The sequence below is a fragment of the Piliocolobus tephrosceles genome, chromosome 13 (genome assembly GCF_002776525.5).
Source record: "Piliocolobus tephrosceles isolate RC106 chromosome 13, ASM277652v3, whole genome shotgun sequence".
NCBI lineage: Eukaryota > Metazoa > Chordata > Mammalia > Primates > Cercopithecidae > Piliocolobus > Piliocolobus tephrosceles.
Genome location: NC_045446.1, coordinates 30304237 through 30328096, shown reverse-complemented (window position 1 = coordinate 30328096; position 23860 = coordinate 30304237). Strand labels below are relative to the sequence as shown.

Genomic DNA, 23860 nt, shown 5'->3' with positions numbered 1-23860 from the left:
TTTTGAGACGGAGTCTCGCTCTGTCACCCAGGCTGGAGTGCAGTGGCCGGATCTCAGCTCACTGTAAGCTCTGCCTCCCGGGTTTATGCCATTCTCCTGCCTCAGCCTCCCGAGTAGCTGGGACTACAGGCGCCCACCACCTTGCCCGGCTAGTTTTTTGTATTTTTTTAGAAGAGACGGGGTTTCACCGTGTTAGCCAGGGTGGTCTCGATCTCTTAACCTCGTGATCCGCCCGTCTCGGCCTCCCAAAGTGCTGGGGTTACAGGCTTGAGCCACCGCGCCTGGCCACGGGTGTTTTCTTTATGAAATAGTTACTAAGGTTGGTAAGCTGGTCTAGAAACCCAACCACAGTTCAAGTTTTCTGGGTTGTTTTAAAGTTTCAGCTTTAAAGTTTATTAAACAACTTCCAAATTAAAGCTGCCATATAATGGTTTTTAAGGTCACTAATCATATCATATGTTTGATTCAGAATAATTTACTTCCAGGTTCTACTGGGCTATTACAAGTTAATTACAATGTATTTGAATGAGATGAATGTTTCTCAAACGTAAGCATGCATCAGAATCACCCAGAAGACTCGATAAACTACAAATTGCTGGATTCCCCCAACCCCCACTGTGTTTCTGATGCAGTAGGTCTGGGGTAGTGCCTCAGAATTTGTGTTTGTAACAAGTTGCCAGTTGATGCTATGTTGCTGGTTTGGGGCCCACAGTTTTAAAAATCACTGACCTAAACCAAAATAGGGTCTCTGCTCTGCAGAGATCTGATTATATATAATAGTAAAACAAAGTCCCTACCAGATCAGATTCCATGGTGATAAAGTTCTTTGTGTACCTGAATAGCTGAGACATCAAGAAATCTTATATTTTACTGATAAGGGAAAAACTAGTGCCTTTTAATTAAGTTTTTATTGTCACCCTGCAGTTTTCTTAATAAGTTTTGGTATTTCCTCAGATGAGTGCTATTTCTTAGAAACTTTGATCAGACTTAGGATCCTGATTTCCTGAAGCTTAGGCAAGGACAGGGGATAGGATATTTATAATAGTAGTGTAGAAAGTGTTAACGGCCATGGGAGAACATATGTAATGCTATGATGAAACTTTCTTTTTTTATCGTGGTTAGAAAAATTTTATATGGATGACCTGTAGTTTCTTTTGATCTCACTCTTGGTCAGGCTGGAGTGTGGTAGCGTGATCATGGGTTGAGGCTACTCACTACAGCCTCAGCCTCCCCAGACTCTGTGATCCTACTACCTGCACCTCCTGGGACTGCAGGTGCGTGCCACCACGCCCGGCTAATTTTTGTATTTTTTGCAGAGACAGGGTTTTACCATGTTGCCCGGGCTGATCTCGAACTCCTATTCTTGAGCTCAGATGATTTGCTTACCTTGGCCTCTCGAAGTGCTAAAGTGCTAGGATTATAGGCGTGAGTCACTGTTCTCGGCCAAGGCCTATAGTTTCTGTACGTTTTTAATTCATTTTTATTTATTTATTTATTATTATTTTTTTGAGACAGATTCTTGCTGTCACCCAGGCTGGAGTGCAGTGGCATGATCTTGGCTCACTGCAACCTTTGCCTCCTGGGTTCAAGCAATTCTTCTGCCTTAGCCTCCTGAGTAGCTGGGACTACAGGTGCCTGCCACCATGCCCGGCAAATTTTTGTATTTTTAGTAGAGACGAGGTTTCACCATATTGGCCAAGCTGGTCTTGAACTCCTGACCTTGTGATCCGCCTGCCTCAGCCTCCCAAAGTGCTGGAATTACAGGCGTGAGCCACCGCACCCGGCCACCTTATTTATTTTTTTTGAGATGGAGTCTCACTCTGTTGTCCATGCTGGAGTACAGTGGCTTGATCTTGGCTCACTGCAACCTCCATCTCCTGGGTTTAAGTGATTCTCCTGCCTCAGCCTCCCGAGTAGCTGGGACTACAAGGATGCGCCACCGTGCCTGGCTAATTTTTGTGTATATATATGTATTTTTTCCCAGTAGAGTTAGGGTTTCACCATGTTGGCCAGGCTGGTCTCCAACTCTCGACCTCGTGATCCACCCGCCTCAGCCTCCCAAAGTGCTGGCATTACAGGCGTGAGCCACCACACCCAGCGTTGTTGTTTTTTTTTAAGACAGTCTTACTGCGTTGCCCAGGCTGGAATGTAAGTGACACGATCTCGATTCATTGTAGTCTCCACCTCCTGGGTTCAAGTGATTCTCGTGCCTCAGCCTCCTGAGTATCTGGGATTACAGGTTTGTGCCACCACGCCTGGCTAATTTTTGTAGTTTTAGGAGAGAGGAGATTTTGTCATGTTGGCCAAGTTGGTCTTGAACTCCTGACCTCAAGTGATCCACCTGCCTTGGCCTCCCAAAGTGTTGGGATTACAGGTGTGAGCCATGGCGTCGGGTACCTTTGATTTACTACGTTTTTTTGATTGAATAATTCAATTTGTTGGGTATAAGAAACTGTGGTTTGCTCTTTGAAAATTCTATAAAAGATTCTTGAGATTGTTCAGTTATGATTTACATACTTCTTTCTTTACAGTAAACTCTTAAGTTCTTCACCTTTTAAAAATCTCAGTTCTGGCCGGGCGCGATGGCTCAAGCCTGTAATCCCAGCACTTTGGGAGGCCGAGACGGGCGGATCATGAGGTCAGGAGATCGAGACCATCCTGGCTAACACGGTGAAACCCCGTCTCTACTAAAAATACAAAAACTAGCCGGGCGAGGTGGCAGGCGCCTGTAGTCTCAGCTACTCGGGAGGCTGAGGCAGGAGAATGGCGTAAACCCGGGAGGCGGAGCTTGCAGTGAGCTGAGATCCGGCCACTGCACTCCAGTCCGGGCGACAGAGCAAGACTCCGCCTCAAAAAAAAAAAAAAAAAATCTCAGTTCTTGGATTGAAAAACAAGAATCATGTTAATAGTATTACTAAATCAGAGTAAATCGGCATATGAGCTTTAATAAAAATGCACAGGTTTTTTTGTTGTTGCTATTTTAGCCAGGATACTGCACTGTCACCCAGGCTGGAGGGCAGTCGTGCTCATCACGACTTCCAACTCCTGGTCTCGTGATCGTCCTGTCTCCCAGGTGGCTAGGACCATAGGCACTAAGTTAAAAAATTTCTACACCTCGATAATTTTTAAATTTTTTATAGAGACAGGTTCTCACTGTGTTGTCCAGGCTGGTCTTGAACTCCTGGCCTCAAGTGATCCTCCTGCCTTGGCCTCACAAAGTGCTGGGATTGCAGGCGTGAGCAACCATGCCTGGCCATAATGCATATGCAGAGTTCTTTTTGCATACTTTCTTCTGTTGTAACATTCCATGAAGAGATGTACTATGAAGCTGAGTTTCACATACTGGGTGTTTGCCTTTCTTTTTCAGTTCCTCTTTAACCTTGTTCCGGTTATTGCTGTGTAACAGATTAATTGTTTAAGGAATTAAAACCATGATTTTCTTATGCGCAAAGATTCTGCCTGTCAGGGATTCAGACAGGGCACACGGGAGTTTTGATGTTTCTGTTCGATGACACCGGGGCCTCATGTGGGAAGACTAAGACTTGTTCATTCATATGTTTGTTGCTTGGACTAAAATGAGTAGAACCACAGGGATTGCTGATCAGAGGCTAGAGGCCTTTCTTCATGGCATGGCTTCCTTATAATGTGGCAGTCTCAGAGTTACTGTGTTTGTATGATGGCTCAAGGTTCCACATACAAATGTTTGGATCATCAGCAAACAAGGCAGAGATGCTTTTATGACTCAGCCTTGGAAATCATACAGCATCACTTACACAGTCTCACTCAGGTGCAGTGGCAGGGGAAGTGGACTAGTTGTTAATGGAGTAGTGTCAAGGTCACGTTGTAGAACAGTATGTGAGACTGCATGCAGATTTTGTAGCTATCTTTGGAAAATGTAATCTGCCATAGCTCTCAGTTTGGATGAATTCTAAATTTGTTACTGTGTAGAAAATTGGAGGTTTTCTATTACAGGATAACTTGTCCTACTATAAGAGTAGTATAGGTTCATAATTAAGGATTGTTATTGGTGAGAGTCCTGACAATGTACTGAAGTCTGTCAATTTTAATATCTTTTATATTGCATGGAATTCTTTTCATTGTACAAACTATATGTTCATTGTACAGTAGTTAAGCATATAAAACAAAGCAAAAGGAACACAACTCCACCTATAATTTTACCACTCAGGTACCATTCTTTTTTTTTTTTTTTTTTTTTTTTTTTTTTTTGAGACGGAGTCTCGCTCTGTCGCCCGGGCTGGAGTGCAGTGGCCGGATCTCAGCTCACTGCAAGCTCTGCCTCCCGGGTTTACGCCATTCTCCTGCCTCAGCCTCCCGAGTAGCTGGGACTACAGGCGCCCGCCACCTCGCCCGGCTAGTTTTTTGTATTTTTTAGTAGAGACGGGGTTTCACAGTGTTAGCCAGGATGGTCTCGATCTCCTGACCTCGTGATCCGCCCGTCTCGGCCTCCCAAAGTGCTGGGATTACAGGCTTGAGCCACCGCGCCCGGCCTCAGGTACCATTCTTACCTTTTTTATTGTTTATCTTTTTATATTTATTTTCATCTTTTTTTTTTTTTGAGACGGAGTCTCGCTCTGTCTCCGGGCTGGAGTGCAGTGGCTGGATCTCAGCTCGCTGCAAGCTCCGCCTCCCGGGTTTACGCCATTCTCCTGCCTCAGCCTCCCGAGTAGCTGGGATTACAGGCGCCCGCCACCTCGCCCGGCTAGTTTTTTTTGTATTTTTTAGTAGAGATGGGGTTTCACAGTGTTAGCCAGGATGGTCTCAATCTCCTGACCTCGTGATCCGCCCGTCTCGGCCTCCCAAAGTGCTGGGATTACAGGCTTGAGCCACTGCGCCCGGCCTATTTTCATCTTTACACAAACATTTTTTAGGAATTTGATTCTATGTCCATTTTGGTTAGATATATAAACTCTACCCCATGAGGGATGTATGGTGTATTTCTAGATTTAGCAACAATTTTCTTAAATGTACAATACTATAGAAGAAAAGGAAGATGATAAATACCAGGTATAAGTTAATAGCAGTGTTTCTTTTGTTCAGTACTAATGAACTGTGTACTAGCACTGAACTTTAGGCCCTCCTCTTTGTGTATTTTCTGTTAGTATATTTTTATATAGAGGAATTGTGATTATAATACTATTATTTTGGAATATCCTAAATCATAAATTCAAATCTTACTTAGTTTTTTCTTTTTTTAAAGATGGAGTCTCGCTTTGTCCCAGGCAGGAGTGCAGTGGTGTGATCTCGGCTCACTGCAACCTTTGCCTCCTGGGTTCAAGTGATTCTCCTGCCTCAGCCTTCCGAGTAGCTGGGATTACAGGTGCGTGCCACCACGCCTGGCTAATTTTTGTATTTTTGGTAGAGACAGGGTTTCACCATGTTGACCAGGCTGCTTGAACTCCTGACCTTGTTATTTGCCAACGCTGGCCGCCCCAAATGCTGGGATTGCAGGCGTGAGCCACTGGGCCCGGTCTAGTTTTTTATTTCTTTAAAGAAAAATAGCCTACCCTGTAAAAAAATAAAATTTTTTATTTTAAAACTTTTTTTTTTTTTTTTTAGCTTCCCAAGCTTATGAGTCTTCCCTTTTTAAAAAGAGAATGAACTGTCTGTTGATCCTCAGAGTATCGTGAGTTAATTGGACACATCTTCTGCACCTGCGGTCAGATCTGTCATATCAGTGTGAAAAATCTTTTTTTTTTCTCAAATTAGTAGACTGAAATTTTATACCTGTTTATTTGGAGGCTTATAGATTGTGTGAAATAGTTCATCTAATAATAAAATTGGATACTTTTAAAAGCCTTTAATGTCTTAGTGATTATCTTGGTTTTATTTACCTCCAGTGTTACGAAGGAATTATGGTAGGGTTTTCAATTTGGGGTAGAATGTCTAGCAAGTTGACATTTGTTTATGGTACAAAGAAAATAGATCATTTGACCTAAAAGAAAAAGAAAAAACAAAACTTATTACCATTGCTTTTAAACTGGCTTCTGTGGTTTCTGAATGCCCTTTATTAGAATTTAACTTTGTACTTTGTTTCACAATTTTATTATTGGTAAGGGGGTAAGGATCTATGTATGTTCATAATTTTCTGGGATTAAGTATTGTCCTGTTAATTTAGATTTATCCTCATTCCCTGTCCTCTGACCTTTACAATAATAACAGTTTGTGACTGTGTTGCATTACCTGAATATCTGTGGGGTCTTACCTAATTAGTAGTAGCCTAGGAAATCTGCAAAGTTTTAATCTTAGCAAGAAAATGTGATCTTAAACCAGATGTTAGTTTTCTATCCTCACTCTTGAACTAATAAAGCAAAGCTGTTGACTTGTGTACTAGTGAGGTGGTAGCTATCTTGTTCAAGATAAATGGATGAATTACATTGAAGACAATATGCCCATGAGTTTATTCAGAAAAATACTTTTTTTTTTTTTAAATCGGGTGGGGAGCACCGTCTCACTCTGTCGCCCAGGCTGGAGTGCAGTGGCATTATTTCAGCTCACTGCAACCTTCACCTCCAGGGTTCAAGCGATTCTCCCACCTCAGCCTCCCAAGTAGCTGGGACTACAGACTTGCACTACCATACCTAGCTAATTTTTGTATTTTTTGGTAGAGATGGGGTTTCATCATGTTGGCCAGGCTGGTCTTAAACTCATGACCTCAGGTTATCCACCCACCTTGGCCTTCCAGAGTGCTAGGATTATACAGGCGGGAGCCACTGTGCCTGGCCTGAAAAAAGTACTTTTCTTTTTTTTGAGATGAAATTTCGCTCTTGTGGCCCAGGCTGGAGTGCAATGGCGTGATCTCGGCTCACCGCAGCCTCCACCTCCTGGGTTCAAGTGATTCTCCTGCCTCAGCCTCCTGAATAGCTGGGATTACAGGCATGCACCACCATGCCCAGCTAATTTTGTATTTTTAGTAGAGATGAGGTTTCTCCATGTTGGTCAGACTGGTCTTGAACTCCTGACCTCAGGTGATCTGCCCACCTTGGCCTCCCAAAGTGCTGGGATTACAGGCGTGAGTCACCATGTTTGGCCTGAAAATACTCTTGTATCACCTAGTCACATGAATTCTTCTTATGGGGAGAGGGAGAGACAAAAATTTAACCTGATAAATGTCTGATATGCTCACCTGAGATAAGCAGGATCCTAACCAAATTGTGGCCCTTAGCCATGTGGGTGGGAGCCATATGCGTAGTCCATCTAATACTCTTTCTTGTAGGAATGAATAATGTTGTGTCATTGGTTTACAGTATAGTCTTTGATATCATTCAGCAATGGTTGGAGTAGATCTAAAAAGTTTTATGTACTTAGGCTGGGCGCGGTGGCTTATGCCTGTAATCCTAGCACTTTGGGAGGCTGAGGCAGGTGGATCACCTGAGGTCAGGAGTTTGAGACCAGCCTGACCACATGGTGAAACCCTGTCTCTACAAAAAATACAAAAAAAATTAGCTGCGCATGGTGGTGAGTGCCTGTAATCCCAGCTACTTTAGGGGCTGATGCAGTAGACTAGCTTGAACATGGGAGGCAGAGGTTGCATTGAGACAAGATCGTGCCATTGCACTCTAGCCTGGGCGACAGGAGTGAAACTGTCTGAAAAAAAAAAAAAAAATTTTTTTTTTTAATGTACTTAGACTGGAATATATCTTAAAAGTTTATTTAAGGCAAAATTTGAGACAAACTTAGAGGATTGTGTGGTTTTTGTCAAGCATGCTTAAGCTGGTATATACCGTCAATATGGAATGTAATTCTTTTTTTCTTTTAATATAGGGTAAGCTTGATGATTACCAGGAACGAATGAACAAAGGGGAAAGGCTTAATCAAGACCAGCTGGTAAATATGTTATATTTTTATTTTAGACCTAATGCTCACTATTTTAAATAGAAAAATTAATTTTGTGGTATTTGTCTTTACAGTAAAGTTGGGTTCTTTGTCATTTTAGGATGCTGTTTCTAAGTACCAGGAAGTCACAAATAATTTGGAGTTTGCAAAAGAATTACAGAGGAGTTTCATGGCACTAAGTCAGGATGTAAGTAAAAGAAAGTATACATATTTACGAAATACTTTTGTTGTTTCTTTGGGTTTTAGTTTTTCCATTACTATTGATAAGCTGTCTGCAAGGTGAGATAGTTCTATCCAGTTATATCTAAGATGCCTTCACATTCTGTAAAGTTTAGCGTAACACCTGAAACATGTCTTTTAAAAATACTAAGTTTGAAACTGGGGGCGGTGGCATATGCTTATAGCCCTAGCTCCTCAATAGGTTGAGGCCAAGAGCTCGCGGCTGCTGTGCATATGATCACTCCTGTGAATAGCCACTGCACTTCAGCCTGGGCAACGTGATAAAACCCCATCTCTAAAAAAAACCATTAAATTGGCCGGGCACGGTGGCTCAAGCCTGTAATCCCAGCACTTTGGGAGGCCGAGACGGGCGGATCACGAGGTCAGGAGATCGAGACCATCCTGGCGAACATGGTGAAACCCCGTCTCTACTAAAATACAAAAAACTAGCCGGGCGAGGTGGCGGCCGCCTGTAGTCTCAGCTACTCGGGAGGCTGAGGCAGGAGAATGGCGTAAACCCGGGAGGCGGAGCTTGCAGTGAGCTGAGATCCGGCCACTGCACTCCAGTCCGGGGGACAGAGCAAGACTCCGCCTCAAAAAAAAAAAAAAAAAAAAAAAAAACCATTAAATTAAAAAAAAATTTTGAAAGGACCAAGTTTGAGATTTGACAAACGTGTTGTAACTATGCTAAAGGTCTCATTGGTTTAACATGTTAGCTCTGCAAATACATATAAATAAGATAGTTGTTAGACATAAATAAAGAAATGTTTTTTATTTATCATGTTCCTTATGTCTAATGACTTACAATTTAACAGTCAGAAAATAAAGAGAGGCTCGTTTATATAATTGGTAATTATTCTCTGCTTTAGGAACCTTAAGGGGTATGGCAAACTGATGTGCTCCTATATCAGCACTCGATCCAACATAAGAGTGGGTTTTTGATGTGACAAAAACCTTTGGGAATAAGGACAAAAGTTAAATACAAGCAAAGTCAGATAATTTGTTGAGGCCAGAAAATTAAGCCATCTGAATAAGTGGTCATCTTCTTTGGAGAAGGCTAATAACATTGAAATACAGGCATATATTCCATAATGATGTTTCAGTTAATTGTGGACCACATATATGATGGTGGTCCCGTAACATTATAATACTGTATTTTTATTGTACCTATTCTATGTTTAGATATACAAATAGTTACCACTGTGTTACAGTTGCCTACAGTAGTCAGTACAGTAACATGCTGTACACATTTGTAATCTAGGAGCTAATATGCTAAACCATATAGCCTAGGTGTATAGTGGATTGTACTATCTATCTAGGTTGTGTAAGTACATTCCATGTTTGCACAAGATGAAATTCCCTACTGACATATTTCTCAGAATGTATCCTTGTTAAGTAATGTGTGACTATATAAAGTTTACTCTAATTTGCTGAAACAAAAAAAAACCAGTTTATTATATGAGACAATGCAGTGTAGGGATTAAGAGATCTGATTCTAGAAGCAGACTGCCCAGTTGAATCCTAATTTTGTGACTTGACTTAGTAGTATGACCATGGATGAGTTACTTAATTTCACTGTTCTTGTATTAGTCAAGGTTTTCCAGAGTAACAGATCCAATAGGATAGAAAGGGGGCTGATGGGCAGAGCCATCAGAGTGTTGCTCTGTTGCCCAGGCTGGAGTGCAGTGCCGCTATCTCAGCTTGCTGCAACCTCCGCCTCTCGAGTAACTGGGACTACAGACCAGCGCGCACCACCATGCCTAATTTTTAAATTTTTAGTAGGGATGGAGTTTCACCACGTCGGCCAGATTGTCTCAAACTCCTGACCCCTCAGGTGATTGGCCTGCCTCAGCCTCCCAAAGTGTTGGGATTATAGGCGTGAGCCAACGTGCCTAGCTTCAAGTACTTAATCTTAGAATTACTTATTATATCTGACCAGGGAAGGAAAATCTTTGCCTGAAAACAAAAAAAGTAATATAATTTTGTACGTAGTGTCTTAGTCAACTTTGTGTTACTATAATGGAATGCCTGAGACTGGATAATTTATATAAAGAACATAAATTTGTTTCTCACACTTCTGGATGCTGGGAAGTCCAAGATCAAGGTACCAGCATCTTGCTGCATTACTGTGTCCTCACATGGTGGTAGAGGGCTTAAGGGGCAAGAAAGAGTGATCATACTCCTGCAAGCTCTTTTTATAGTAATATTAATTCATTCTAAATAGCTCCCAAAAGGCTCAACCTCCCAACACTATTGCATTGGGTGGGTTAAGTTTCCAACACTTGAATTTTTGGGAATGCATTCATACCATAGCACCAAAGGAGAGATTTATTCCACTTAACTTGATGAACCCTGCCCAATTTCTTTTTCTTTTTTAAAATAGAAGCAGGATTGCTATACAGTTTAATGTAACATCTATTTTGGAAGTTACTATCACTGTGTAATGAAAATACCTGTATCCTTTTTTGCTTCTCTTGTAACACTGGTATTTTCAGGACTTTTCTCTGAGCTTTGACTTCGTTAGCAGAGCTTTTGTTTATCTTTGATCCTTTGGTATACTTTCCACAATTATTAAACATGCTTTTTGTTCAGCATTCAAGAACTTCTTTAGCCTGGCTTCAGCCTACCTTTTCACCTTTTTCCTTCTTGAACTGTTCATTTCATACAGAATAGCTTTCTTATCTTCTTTTGCTTTAACTTCCTTTCACATTCATGCCCGTCTTCCTGTTTCCTGCCTCCACCTACCTATAAAGACCTTCCTGCGCAGGGTGTGGTTGCTCACGCCTGTAACCCACGGATGGATCACCTGAGGTCAGGAGTTGAAGACTAGCCTGGCCAACGTAGTGAAACCCTGTCTCTGCTAAAAGTACAAAAATTAGCCGGGCGAGGGAGCACACACCTGTAATCCCAGGAGGCTGAGGCAGGAGAATTGCTTGAACTCGGGAGGTTGATGTGTCAGTGATCCAGGATTGTGCCACTGCACTCCTGGGCAAGAGTGAGACTCCATCTCAAAAACAAAACAAAACAAAAAACACCTTCCTGGCTGGTCATGGTGGCTCATACCTGTAATACTAGTATTTTAGGAGGCTGAGGTGAGAGGATTGCTTGAGGCCAGGAGTTCAAGACCCAAGACCAGCCTTGGAAACATAGACCTTGCCTCAAAAAATTTTTATTAAATTATTTTAAAAAAATATATATATATTTTTTGAGACAGTCTCACTGTTTCACCCAGGCTGAAGCAGTAGCATGGTCTCAGCTCACTGTAGCTATCACTTGCCATTTATTGCTAAGATATTTATTCTGCACACTCTGTTACCATTATAGATTTGTCTTGTTATTGCAGCCTTCATCATTCCTCCCAGGTCTCCTTCCCCATTTTTCCCTTTAATATAGGTTTCATATGAACCCATTTTGGTTTTCTGTGTCTTGGTTCATCCTAGGGAGGCTTGAGAAAGGGGAAAAAGTAGAAAGGAAAACACTGCCATTCCTCTTGGAAAGACTGGCCTTCCTCTGTCCTCAGCCTGATGTTAGATATACGAGAGAGGGAGAGAAATAATTGAGTTTGGCTGATGTTTTCCTTTCAGCCTTTCTAGGGAAGAAAAAAAAGAATGTGGGGAAAATACATTCAGACTTAGCTTTATCTATTTTTCTCCACCAGCATCTTATTCATAAAAAAAATTAGGCACTTTTTTCCATAGAATGGAATGTGTTTCTGAGACTGGCAGCGGATTATTTGGGGGCAAAGGGGCACTTGTGGGTTTTTGGCATTTCCTTGTGAGTCATTAGTAGATACTCAGAGTTAGAACTTTGGGTTATTTGTCCATAGAGGAGCTAGATTGAGGTAAGATTTTTATTGTTGCTGTGGTTAGGTTTCTTTTTTAATTGGCCTAGGCCTTTAAATTTCTGTATAATTTCTTTTTTTTTTTTTTGAGGCAGCGTCTTGCTCTGTCGCCCGGACTGGAGTGCAGTGGCCGGATCTCAGCTCACTGCAAGCTCCGCCTCCCGGGTTTACGCCATTCTCCTGCCTCAGCCTCCACAGGCGCCCGCCACCTCGCCCAGCTAGTTTTTGTATTTTTAGTAGAGACGGGGTTTCACCGTGTTAGCCAGGATGGTCTCGATCTCCTGACCTCGTGATCCGCCTGTCTCGGCCTCCCAAAGTGCTGGGATTACAGGCTTGAGCCACCGCGCCCGGCCATAATTTGTAAATTCATAAAATTTTTACTTTTTATATGCATAATGAAAAACTTCAGACATATATACCTAACTAAAGAAAACAGTACAATGAAACTCTTTGTACCTGTACCGAACTTGTATATTTATCATCTCATGGTCAGTTGTATTTCACATAAAGCCACGTTCATTTCCTTGCTCCTTTTGCCCTCTAGATTATTTTGAAAGAAGCCCCAAACACATTGTTTCATCAGTAATATTTCAGTAGTAAAATACCTTCTAGGGAAAGAACTGTTCTGAATTTTTAACAATTGCTTAAAATGATTATGTTTAAAACTGTATTTGTAAGTCAGGAATCATCCTTTTGTGTACTGGGGTCATATCTCACTCACTGAGTAAAACATGTCTTATTTAAGCTGGACCTGAAATGGATTGAACTAAGTTTTATAGAACTCATTTTGGTGTTTTACATTGATACCGTTTTGCAGATTCAGAAAACAATAAAGAAGACAGCACGTCGGGAGCAGCTTATGAGAGAAGAAGCTGAACAAAAACGTTTAAAAACTGTACTTGAGCTACAATATGTTTTGGACAAATTGGGAGATGATGAAGTGCGGACTGACCTGAAACAAGGTTTGAATGGAGTGCCAATATTGTCCGAAGAGGAGCTGTCATTGTTGGATGAATTCTATAAGCTAGTAGACCCTGAACGGGACATGAGCTTGAGGTATTAGTGGTATTTGATAATAGAAACTTCTGAGTATTTTAAGTTGACAACTGAAAGGTTATTAATTAGCTATTTACTATTAAAAGGTTGAATGAACAGTATGAACATGCCTCCATTCACCTGTGGGACCTGCTGGAAGGGAAGGAAAAACCTGTATGTGGAACCACCTGTGAGTATCACTGATAACTTTGATTTTATAACTAGGAATCTTTAAAACTTAATTTTCCTATGTTTATAGTTCACTTGGGAGAAAAAAATTAGTTTTTTTTTTTTTTTTTGAGACAGAGTCTACTCTCTTACCTAGGCTGGAGTGTAGTGGCGTGCTCTCAGCTCACTGCAACTTCCGCCTACCGGGTTCAAGTGATTCTATCACCTCAGCCTCCCAAGTAGCTGGGATTACAGACATGCGCCACCACACCTGGCTAATTTTTGTATTTTTAGTAGAGACAGGGTTTCGCCATGTTGACTAGGCTGGTTAGAACTCCTTACCGCAAATGATTAACCTGCCTGGGCCTTCCAAAGTGCTGGGATTACAGGTGTGAGCCACTGCGCCCAGCTAGTTTTCCTATTTAAAATTAATATTACTTGAATAAAATTTAGAAGTGTATACATAACATTCATCTGCTATTTACTGCTTGGTTTCTTTTTTGTTTCTTTATATGTTTAATCTGTAATGTGGAAATCAGAACACGAGCAACAAACAACTGATACTGGGAGTATGATAGTCCTAACTTCACATGGTCTTGTATGTAACTTAACTGTGTTTGAGGTAGACAGATTAACATCAGATTGAGTTTCCACAGCTTTTGGTAATAGATAGGGACTGTTTGTTTTATGACTGAAGTTTCGTGAAACAATTATTGCATTTCATACATTCTGCTCATGGTTATTGCCTTAGTTTTTCTTTAGTTTGTCTTAGACATCTGCTAATTTGAGGATGTTAGTTTTTTCCTGTATTTAAAATATTCTGATACTTGGTCTAGTTTTCTGTGTGAGCTCCTTATTCTCAAACATGCAACTGTGAACTGATTTTTTAAAAAAGGGACATTTACGTTTCACTCCTTCAGTAAACTAGGAATTTACGTTTTAGCCTTTTGTGAAACCAGGGAATAGATTCTTATCTTTGCGATTTGTAAGGTTGAATTAGGAAGGTAGATTTTTGAACATAAAATGAAAGCATCTGTATTTATGCATTTTTAGCTATTGGTTGAAAAGAAATCAGATTGGATTATAAGCTTTAGTCACCAAAATGGTATGAGCTTTAATTGGCAAAATTTAGAAGAGTGTATTTGCTTTAAGGGTGCCAGTCCTTGTCTGTCCTTTCTTCATTTAAGAAATAATTTTCTTGGTTTGTTAACTTTTACTCTGGTCTGTATTTCTTTGTAAAATATGTGTTTACCTTTTTGCTTTTAGTTCTGCAAGTTCTATATGTATAAGCTTGTTAGCTTAAAAAAGTAGTTTTAGGTCAAGCTTCATCAAATTTTCATGAGCATTGTTGAGTAACAAAGGTGTTATTAAACCTTTAAGCTTATAGCTTGTTTTGGGGTTATTTTCTACCTAATCTTATCCCACATCATAGGAATGTAACATCTTTACAATGGAAAGGTACTAATCTTTATAATGGAAAGGTACTAATATACCCAAATTAGTGTTTTCATGTACATTTGATTTCTATCTATAACTTAACAGTTTTGAGCCAGGAGCTGCTGAAGTGAAATAAGGAAAACATATGAAGTGTTCATTATCTAAAGAGTTGTTGGTAGTTTATTAGGATTAATTTCCCAAAGCTTTTGATACAGTATAGTCCTCAAAATTTTATTTTTCTTTACAGTGACCTATCAGGGAGTAGCCCTACTGTATAACTATTAATAATATACAAGCCAAGGAAATTGAAAGTAATAACTCTTTATACATCTCCCCCTCTGCCCTGCACTGTTTTTAAATATCCTGGTACACCAAATTCTGATAGTTTTTGTTTTTAAATATCTTTCGATTGTCTACTTCTTTCTCTTCTACTTTTATGCCTTTCTCTTGTCTGATGCAGTTGCTTTAAAATCTTTAATGGCTTAAAATCTTTAGTGGCTTCATCTCAGTTTTATTTATATAAGTTTGTCCTTAACTTCAAGGACATTCATGGTCTGTTTTTTACCAGTTTCTGCAGCCACATCTTTCCCTATGCTTTTTCTTTGTTCCCTGTATTTTAGCCACAGTGGCTTCCTTTCCTTTTCTTGTATTTGACATCCTTGTATAGGACTTTGTAATGCTCTTTCCTCTACCTTGAAACACTTCCACCCCTCTACTCTTCTAGATTTCAACTCTTGTAGCACTTACCTAGGAAAGCCTTTTGTGGCCTCACTCTGATTGGGTCCAATCCGTTGTACTTCTGTGTAGTACTTTTCACAGATGTAAGTTTTTTGCAGTTGTATTTGATACCACCTCTGTTAGACCATAAGCTTATTGAGGGAAGATACTGTGTCTTCACATACCTTTTTGTTTTCCCAGTGCCTAGCATATTGCCTAATGTGTAGTAGGTGCTGAATAAATACTTTTTGAATGAATAAATGTTAAATGTCATCTTTTTCCCCCTGACTAATTTACTTAAAATACATAAAGTTCAGGCCGGGCACGGTGGCTCATGCCCGTTAATACCAGCCCTTTGGGAAGCTGAGGTGGGTAGATCACTTGAGGTCAGACCTTCACAGGGCAACATGGTGGTACACACCTGTAATCTCAGCTACTTGGGAGGCTGAGGAACAAGAATTGCATGAATCTGGGAGGCAGAGGTAGCAGTGAGCTGAGATAACGCCACTGCACTCCAACCTGGGTTTCAGAGCAAGACTATCTCAAAAACAAACAAAAAACCCCATAAAGTTTAATATAATTACATTCTTCTTGTTCCCTATCATTCTGCAATACATTTCTGTTCTTGGTAAAATGTAATCTTTTTATGTGTTTATGTGTTTTAGTAACAGTTGTTTTTTAATCACAATATTTTATAGAATGTTGGATATTCTTCAAGCCAGGCATCCTCAGATAAGTCTTACATTATAATTCATGCTCTTTTTCTTAGATAAAGTTCTAAAGGAAATTGTTGAGCGTGTTTTTCAGTCAAACTACTTTGACAGCACCCACAACCACCAGAATGGGTTGTGTGAGGAAGAAGAGGCAGCCTCAGCACCTGCAGTTGAAGACCAGGTACCTGAAGCTGGTAAGTATTAGATGGATATGAACTTTAGTTTAGGGTTCTGGTTTTATTTGATTTTGCTACAAGTTTATATACGTACTTAGTTTTCATATATGTACACTAGATTTTATTTTTAAAGAGACTTTAAGCATGACAAACTGTTAAGAGAGATTATCGAGTAATTCCTACCAGTATTCATTATCAGTCATTTGTCTTACTAGTCTTGATCACTATTACAAACTGAGTTCTTTTGCAGTAGTATTGATGGGCAGGAGTATGGGTGAGGGCCAGCTGTTAACAAGGATTTTCAAATAGGTTTCTGTCTGAAATGCCCAGATTTGCTGTTTACCATGCCAGTGCATTGGATAAATAGTATGAGTTGCTTTTGTTTTGTTTTAATCATGGGGAGATTATAACTCCATAATCTTGAACTATAAATTCCTCCAAGGCAAGGAGTCTTTTCCAGTTAATTTTATCATGTGACACAACACTAATTATATAGCTAGACACCGAACTGTGAATACTTTTATGGTAACTCTTGCGTTGATGAGTGAAATTCTGAATACAAGGAAACATCGGAGTATAAATTTTGCTAGAATCAGAGTGCCTGAATTTAAATCTTGGCTTCAACATTTACTAGCTCTGTAACTTTGGGCAAGTTAGTAAAACTCTTGTACCTCAGATTCCCCATTTAGAAAATATGTCAAGGCCGGGCGTGGTGGCTCATGCCTGTAATCCCAGCACTTTGGGAGGCCGAGGCAGGCAGATCACGAGGTCAGGAGATCGAGACCATCCTGGCTAACATGGTGAAACACTGTCTCTACTAAAAATACAAAAAATTAGCCGGGCATGGTGGCGGGCGCCTGTAGTCCCAGCTACTTGGGAGGCTGAGGCAGGAGAATGGCATGAACCCGGGAGGCGGAGCTTGCAGTGAGCCAAGATCTCGCCACTGCACTCCAGCCTGGGTGACAGAGCAAGACTCCGTCTCAAAAAGAAAATATGTCAAGTGTATATATAGTGCCTGGCACACGGTAAGCACTTGGTAACTGGTAGCGAGTAGGTTGAAACTAGAAGGGAAGATTGTACATTGGTAGAATTAATAGTTGCAGATTAATATAAGGCAATCTTTTTCCCCCCTTACCACTTTACTAAGTAAGATTTTTAATCTCTATGCTGCTTTATACTATTACTTATGAGAAGAGAGAGGGCTTTTAATATAGTAGTTCTTTATTTGCATTATACATGATCTGAAATAGCGACTGTTGAACCTAAAGTAATTAATTCTGGAATAAATGGTAAAGAAAACTTTCTAAAATATAAAACACTGTTAATTAACTTTATAAATAAGTTTTAAGTAAATGTAGATTATGTGATGGTGAACTATTACTTTGTTTGGAATTTAAGTTGGATTTTTTTTTTTTTTTTTTTGAGACAGAGTGTCTGTCACCCAGGCTGGAGTGCCGTGGCGTGATCCTGGCTCACTGCAACCTCTTGCCTCCTGGGTTCAAGCGATTATCCTGCCTCAGGCTCCTGACTAGCAGGGACTACAGGCACACACCACCATGCCAGGCTAATTTTTGTATTTTCAGTAGAGATGGGGTTTCACCATGTTGCTCAGGCTGATGTCGAACTCCTGACCTCAGATATCCACCCGCCTTGGCCTTCCAAAGTGCTAGGATTAAAGGCGTGAGCCACTGCGCCTGGCCTTGTTTTTTTTTTGAGTCAGAGTCTAGCTCTGTTGTGGCCCAGGCTGGAGTGTAGTGGCATGATGTTGGCTTACTGCAGTTTCTACCTCCAAGGGTTAAGCAATTCTCCTGCGTTAGCCTGTCGAGTAGCTGGGATTACAGGTGCACACCACCACGCTTGGCTGATCATTTGTATCTTTAGTAGAGATAGGGTTTGACCATATCGGCCAGGCTGGTCTCGAGCTCCGGACCTCAAGTGATCCGCCCGCGTTGGCCTCCCAAAGTCCTGAGATTATAGGCGTGAGCCACCATACCCAGCCTTAAGTTGAATTCTTTTTTGGGCACTGAGTCTCACTCTGTACCCAGGCTGGAGTGTAGTGGCGCGATCTCAGCTTGCTGCAACCTCTGCCTCCCGGGTTCAAGCGATTCTCTTGCCTCAGCCTTCCCAGTAACTGGTATTACAGGCACACACCACCACGTCTGGCTAATTTTTGTATTTTTAGTAGAGACGGGGTTTCACCATGTTGGCCAGGCTGGTCTCAAGCTCCTGACCTCAGGTGATCCCCCTGCCCCGGCCTCCCAAAGTGCTGGGATTACAGGCGTGAGCCACTGTGCCTGGCCTAGTTGAATTCTTAACTTTAAAAAAGATTTATTGTACTTTATGGTATCATTTCTAAAAATAGACTTTATTTTTATTTATTTATTTATTTTTTGAGATGGAGTTTTGCTCTTGTTTCCCAGGCTGGAGCGTAATGGCCTGATCTCGGCTCACTGCAACCTCCGCCTCCCAGGTTCAAGCGATTCTCCTGCCTCAGCCTCCTGAGTAGCTGGGATTACAGGCGTCCACCACCATGCCCGGCCAATTTTTTGCATTTTTAGTAGAGATGGGGGTTCACCAGATTGGCCAGGTTGATCTCGAACTCTTGACCTCAGGTGTGCACCCATCTTGGTCTTCCAAAGTGCTGGGATTACAGGCATGAGCCACTGTACCCAGTCGACTTTATTTTTTAGAGCAGTTTTAGGCTCACAGCAAAACTGAACAGAAGGTGTAGCCATTTCCCATTTACTTTCTACCCTCACTGATGCACAGCCTCCCTCATTGTCAGCATCCCCCTGACCAGAGTGGTATATTTGTTAACAGTTGATAAACCCACACTGGCACATTATTGTCACCCAAAGTCCATAGTTTACATTTGGGTTTACTCTTAGTGTTGTAATTCTCTGGGTTTGGACAAATGTATAATGACATGTTATCTACCAATATCACGCAGAGTAGAGTAGTATTACTGACCTAAAAATCCTTTTGTTTTGCACCATTTTTTAACCTCTTAGAACCTGAGCCAGCAGAAGAGTACACTGAGCAAAGTGAAGTTGAATCAACAGAGGTATGATTTTAATTTAATGCTGCCTTTACTTTGCTGCCTTTCAAACAAATGTCTCAAACATTTACTTTGCTTTGCAGTATGTAAATAGACAGTTCATGGCGGAAACACAGTTCACCAGTGGTGAAAAGGAGCAGGTAGATGAGTGGACAGTTGAAACGGTTGAGGTAAGAGTTCTCTGTATTGCAAGGTTGTTGTCTTTGTTTTCACTTAGTAATTTTTATTTCTACTGAGAACAAATTAAGATTGTTTTTTGCATTATTAGTACATTTATTATAATAACAAACTCATTACACCAGACTGTTACTTCGAAAAAATGAATGTTTATCCCTGTGGGTATTTAATAGGATCACTGCTTCGCTGAACCAATGTAAAAAAAAATATTTTATACAAAGTTATATGTGGATTAATCTGTTACCATGATTTGTCTCTTACTGAAATTAGGTTGCTTTGTAAAAATCAGGGCTCCCACACTGATCTGTGTTTTGGGGTATCATTTTGTACTCCTTTACCCTAATGTTTGGTCACCAGGCTGTAGACGTCCTCTAGTGTTTTCTAATGCTGTCTCTCAACTGATACGATAATTTTTTGGGGGGTCCTCATGTCTAGTTCAGTGACTCTTCATATTACTCCTCTCTGACTGCCTCTGGACCATCCTATTCATTGTCACAACTTAATTTTATTGGAAAAGTTAGCTTTAAGTTACTTGTACTTGAGGCTCTCAGTGATGCCTTGTTACCTGTAAGATACAGTCCAAAAAACTTTACCAATGGGTCCTGGCCTTCCTTTTGATCCTCTTTTAGATGTCTTTCTTTACACCCCCAAAGTGCAGGAAAATAGCTGTAAGCTGAGGGTAATATGCTTTTCTTTTTAATATGTTATTCTTCTATCAAGATCATTCTCCTGGCCGGGCATGGTGGCTCATGCCTGTAATCCCAGCACTTTGTGGGGCTGAGGCAGGTGGATCACATGAGGCCAAGAGTTGGAGCCCAGCCTGTCCAACATGGTGTGAAACCCTAAATACAAAAATTTGCTGGGCGTGGTCGTGGGTTCCTGTAATCCCAGCTACTTGAGAGGCTGAGGCAGGAAAATTGCTTGAACCCGGGAGATAGAGGTTGCAATGAGCCGAGATCCTGCCACTGCTCTCCAGCCTGGGCTACAGAGCTAGATTCCATCTCAAAAATAAAAATTAATCAATCAATCAACCAACCTGAAATGCTACATAGTGGTCCTATGGAACTGAAACACTGTAGAAGTGACATTTTTCAGAATGTTAAATTTGGCATAAATGTAGTCCATTTGGGTAACTGCATTAAAGCCTGTTCTGTTTATAGTATTAGATGGTATATGTAGTTTGGGGGACCCATCATGATGGTAGTGAGTGGAGCTTTTTTGCTCTCCTGTTGTTTCTCATCCTGTTTTTTCTACCTTAGGTGGTAAATTCACTCCAGCAGCAACCTCAGGCTGCATCCCCTTCAGTACCAGAGCCCCACTCTTTGACTCCAGTGGCTCAGGCAGATCCCCTTGTGAGAAGACAGCGAGTACAAGACCTTATGGCACAAATGCAGGGTCCCTATAATTTCATACAGGTATGTTCATTTTAGTCAAACACTGTAACAGAAACTTTAAGTGTTTATATTATTTGACTTTATTCTATCCTAACTTAACCTGTAGGATTCAATGCTGGATTTTGAAAACCAGACACTCGATCCTGCCATTGTATCTGCACAGCCTATGAATCCAACACAAAACATGGACATGCCCCAGCTGGTTTGCCCTCCAGGTTAGTAGTGGTACATTTTTATGTGAGAGAGAAGTATAAGGCCAGTACTTTTCAGGTTTCATAAAGTTTGTGAAAATTAATTTTATTTTAATGACTTTAATTTTGACTTAGGTCTTTTAATTTGATAAAAAGAATGTTATCGTTCCTATAATTTGAATTAAAAATGTAGTTCCATAATTGTTTATTTTTAAACTTTTTATTGGCATGTAGACATAGAAAAATATATGCAAGTTTAATGAGTTTTTATAAACTGAAAACACCTGCACCTAGATTAAGACATGAAACATTACCAGTACCCCAGAAACCTGCATTGTGTTTCCTTTCAATCACTAGTTATCCTCGCCCCTAGCGATAGCAATCACTTCCGTACTTGTAACTATAATAGACCAGTTTTGCCTGTTTTTGTAAGTTTAACAAGTGAAATTTTGCTTGGCTTTTAAAATTTCCAAATTTGGGAGTAAAAATAATAGAGGTGTCTTTCTTTGAATGCTTATAGCTTTCTAGGAGAATTTCTGGATTTTATTACCTTAAAAAAATACACAGCAATGAAGTGGGTAAGAGGCAAAGGGAAGAGAGAAACCACAAGATAGTTTCAGACTCTTTCTGGACTTACACCATTATTTGAAGTAGTAGCACTAAATAGAGTTGGTGCCTTTCATTGGGTTAAGTGGACCTTCTCTGCAGGACTATTAGTGATTGTAAGTCATCCTGGTTTTTCCCAGAACACATCAGTGTTAGTTGCAGAAAAGTGGAACTAAATAAAATAACCTATTTAATGTTGCATGATCTTAAATATCATAAAAGAAGTTGCTGAGTAAAGTATGTTTAATGACACTTAATTTGGTGTAAGGTAGTTAGGATTTTTCTGAAGTAAAGGGAACTCATATCTCTTGCCACATTTCTACCAAGAGTTAGAAAACAGATCAAAGGTGATACCTACAAGAGAGCAATCATGGTTTTTAGTGTTCATTTTCTGAGCTCTACCAAAGGAAGATAATAAGTCGTTTTCTCAGCTGGGAAATTGTATGAAAGTCAGTATAGGTAGCACTGATAAAACCTGTAAGGCTATTTAGATATTTACATAATGCTGAGTCCATTAGACTCTCCAGTGAAAATGGGTGCTTTCTCAATGACTAACCGAAGATCGTCGTTTTGATTATCTGTTTAATCATTGTTGGGAAGGGAGGTGGGAGAGTGATGGGAATTGTTAAGAAGATGCATGCTGAGTTGAATATAGGCTCTTAAAAAGTATGTATTATTTATTTAGAGACGGAGTCTCGCTCTGTCACCAGGCTGGAGTGCAGTGGCGTGTTCTTGGCTTGGCTTACTGCAACCCCCGCCTCCTGGGTTCAAGCGATTTTCCTGCCTCAGCCTTCCAAGTAGCTGGAAGTACAGGTGCCTTGCTAATTTTTGTGTTTTAGTAGGGACAGGGTTTCACCATGTTGGCCAGGATGGTCTCAAACTCTTGACTTCGTGATCCACCCGCCTTGACCTCCCAAAGTGCTGGGATTACAAGTGTGAGCCACTGTGCCTGGCCAAAAAGTACATACTTTAAATTTTCTTTTTCTCTAGAAACATTTGAAATTAATTGAAAGTTGGTAAAGATATATTGAGCTGGGTATGGTAGCTCATGCCTGTAATCTCAGTGCTTTGGGAGGCTGAGGAGGAAGGATCACTTGAGCCCAGGAGTTTGAGACCAGCCTGGGCAACATAGACCTTGCCTCTACAAAAATTAAAAATTAGCCAAATAAAAAAGTTAGGTTGGCAGGGTGTCATGCACCTGTAGTCCCAGCTACTCAAGAAGCCAAGGTGGGAGAATTTCTTGCCCAGAGTTTGAGACTACAGTTAGCTATGATGGCGCCATTGCACTCCAGCCTGGGCAACACAGTGAGACCCTGTTTTAGAAGAAACAAAAGATAAAAATGGAATACTGTCTGTCTGAGGTCTGGAGTACGAATAATGCTGCTTTATTGTACAGCTTTAAAAGTTTTTCTCATGGCACTGATTATTTGTTAGTGCATTCTATTATAACATTTTATTTTACTCTTGGAAAAAACAAGATGAAACCAATTGTGAAAGTAAACTATTAAATAATTATCACTGCCAGTAAACCAAAATGCTCACTTGAAAGCTAAAATTTTATCTGCATTTCCCAATTTATTTTCATGATTGCTAAAAAGTTTATTTATGGTTTACCTTTAATTGCCTTTAATTTACCTTTAATTGCCAGGCATGGTGGTTCATCCCTGTAATCCCAGCACTTTGGGAGGCTGAGGTGGGCAGATTGCTTGAGCCTAGGAGTTTGAGACCAGCCTGGGCAACATGGCGAAACCCTGTCTCTACTAAAAATACAAAAATTATCCGAGTGTGGTGGCACACACCTATAGTCACAGCTACTTGGGAGGCCGAGGTGGGAGGATCACTTGAGCCCGGGAGGCAGAGGTTACAGTGAGCTGAGATCACATCACTGTACTCTAGCCTCGGTGACAGAGCGAGATCCTGTCCTCCCTCCCCCAAAAAAGCCTTTAATAGCGAAATAAAAGGTATTTAGACGCGTCTCTCTAAAAATTTAATTTTGTATGACAGAAATATTTTGGTCACCTTTGCAGTTCATTCTGAATCTAGACTTGCTCAGCCTAATCAAGTTCCTGTACAACCAGAAGCTACACAGGTAACAGTGATAAAACTATTTTCTTCAGGGCCAGGTGAAGTGGCTCATGCCTATAATTCTAGTACTTTAGGAGGCTGAGATGGGAGGATCACTTGAGGTCAGGAGTTCAAGACCAGTCTGGGCAGTGTAGCGAGACACCATCTCTATTTTTAAAAAATAATTTAAAAATATTTTTTCACTTTTGT

At 40.7% G+C, this 23860-nt stretch overlaps 1 protein-coding gene across 1 annotated transcript in view; it reads left to right on the top strand.

The window, feature by feature from the left end:
* CAPRIN1 (cell cycle associated protein 1) overlaps positions 1-23860 on the top strand; it is a 50988-nt gene that overhangs the window by 14683 nt on the left and 12445 nt on the right. Inside the window, exons 3-12 of the mRNA XM_023185508.2 lie at positions 7783-7845; positions 7955-8041; positions 12732-12970; positions 13057-13139; positions 16041-16178; positions 19172-19224; positions 19302-19388; positions 20655-20810; positions 20896-21004; positions 23614-23675. Coding sequence (XP_023041276.1) covers positions 7783-7845; positions 7955-8041; positions 12732-12970; positions 13057-13139; positions 16041-16178; positions 19172-19224; positions 19302-19388; positions 20655-20810; positions 20896-21004; positions 23614-23675 — 1077 coding nt within the window. The remainder of the gene's footprint in view (positions 1-7782; positions 7846-7954; positions 8042-12731; positions 12971-13056; positions 13140-16040; positions 16179-19171; positions 19225-19301; positions 19389-20654; positions 20811-20895; positions 21005-23613; positions 23676-23860) is intronic.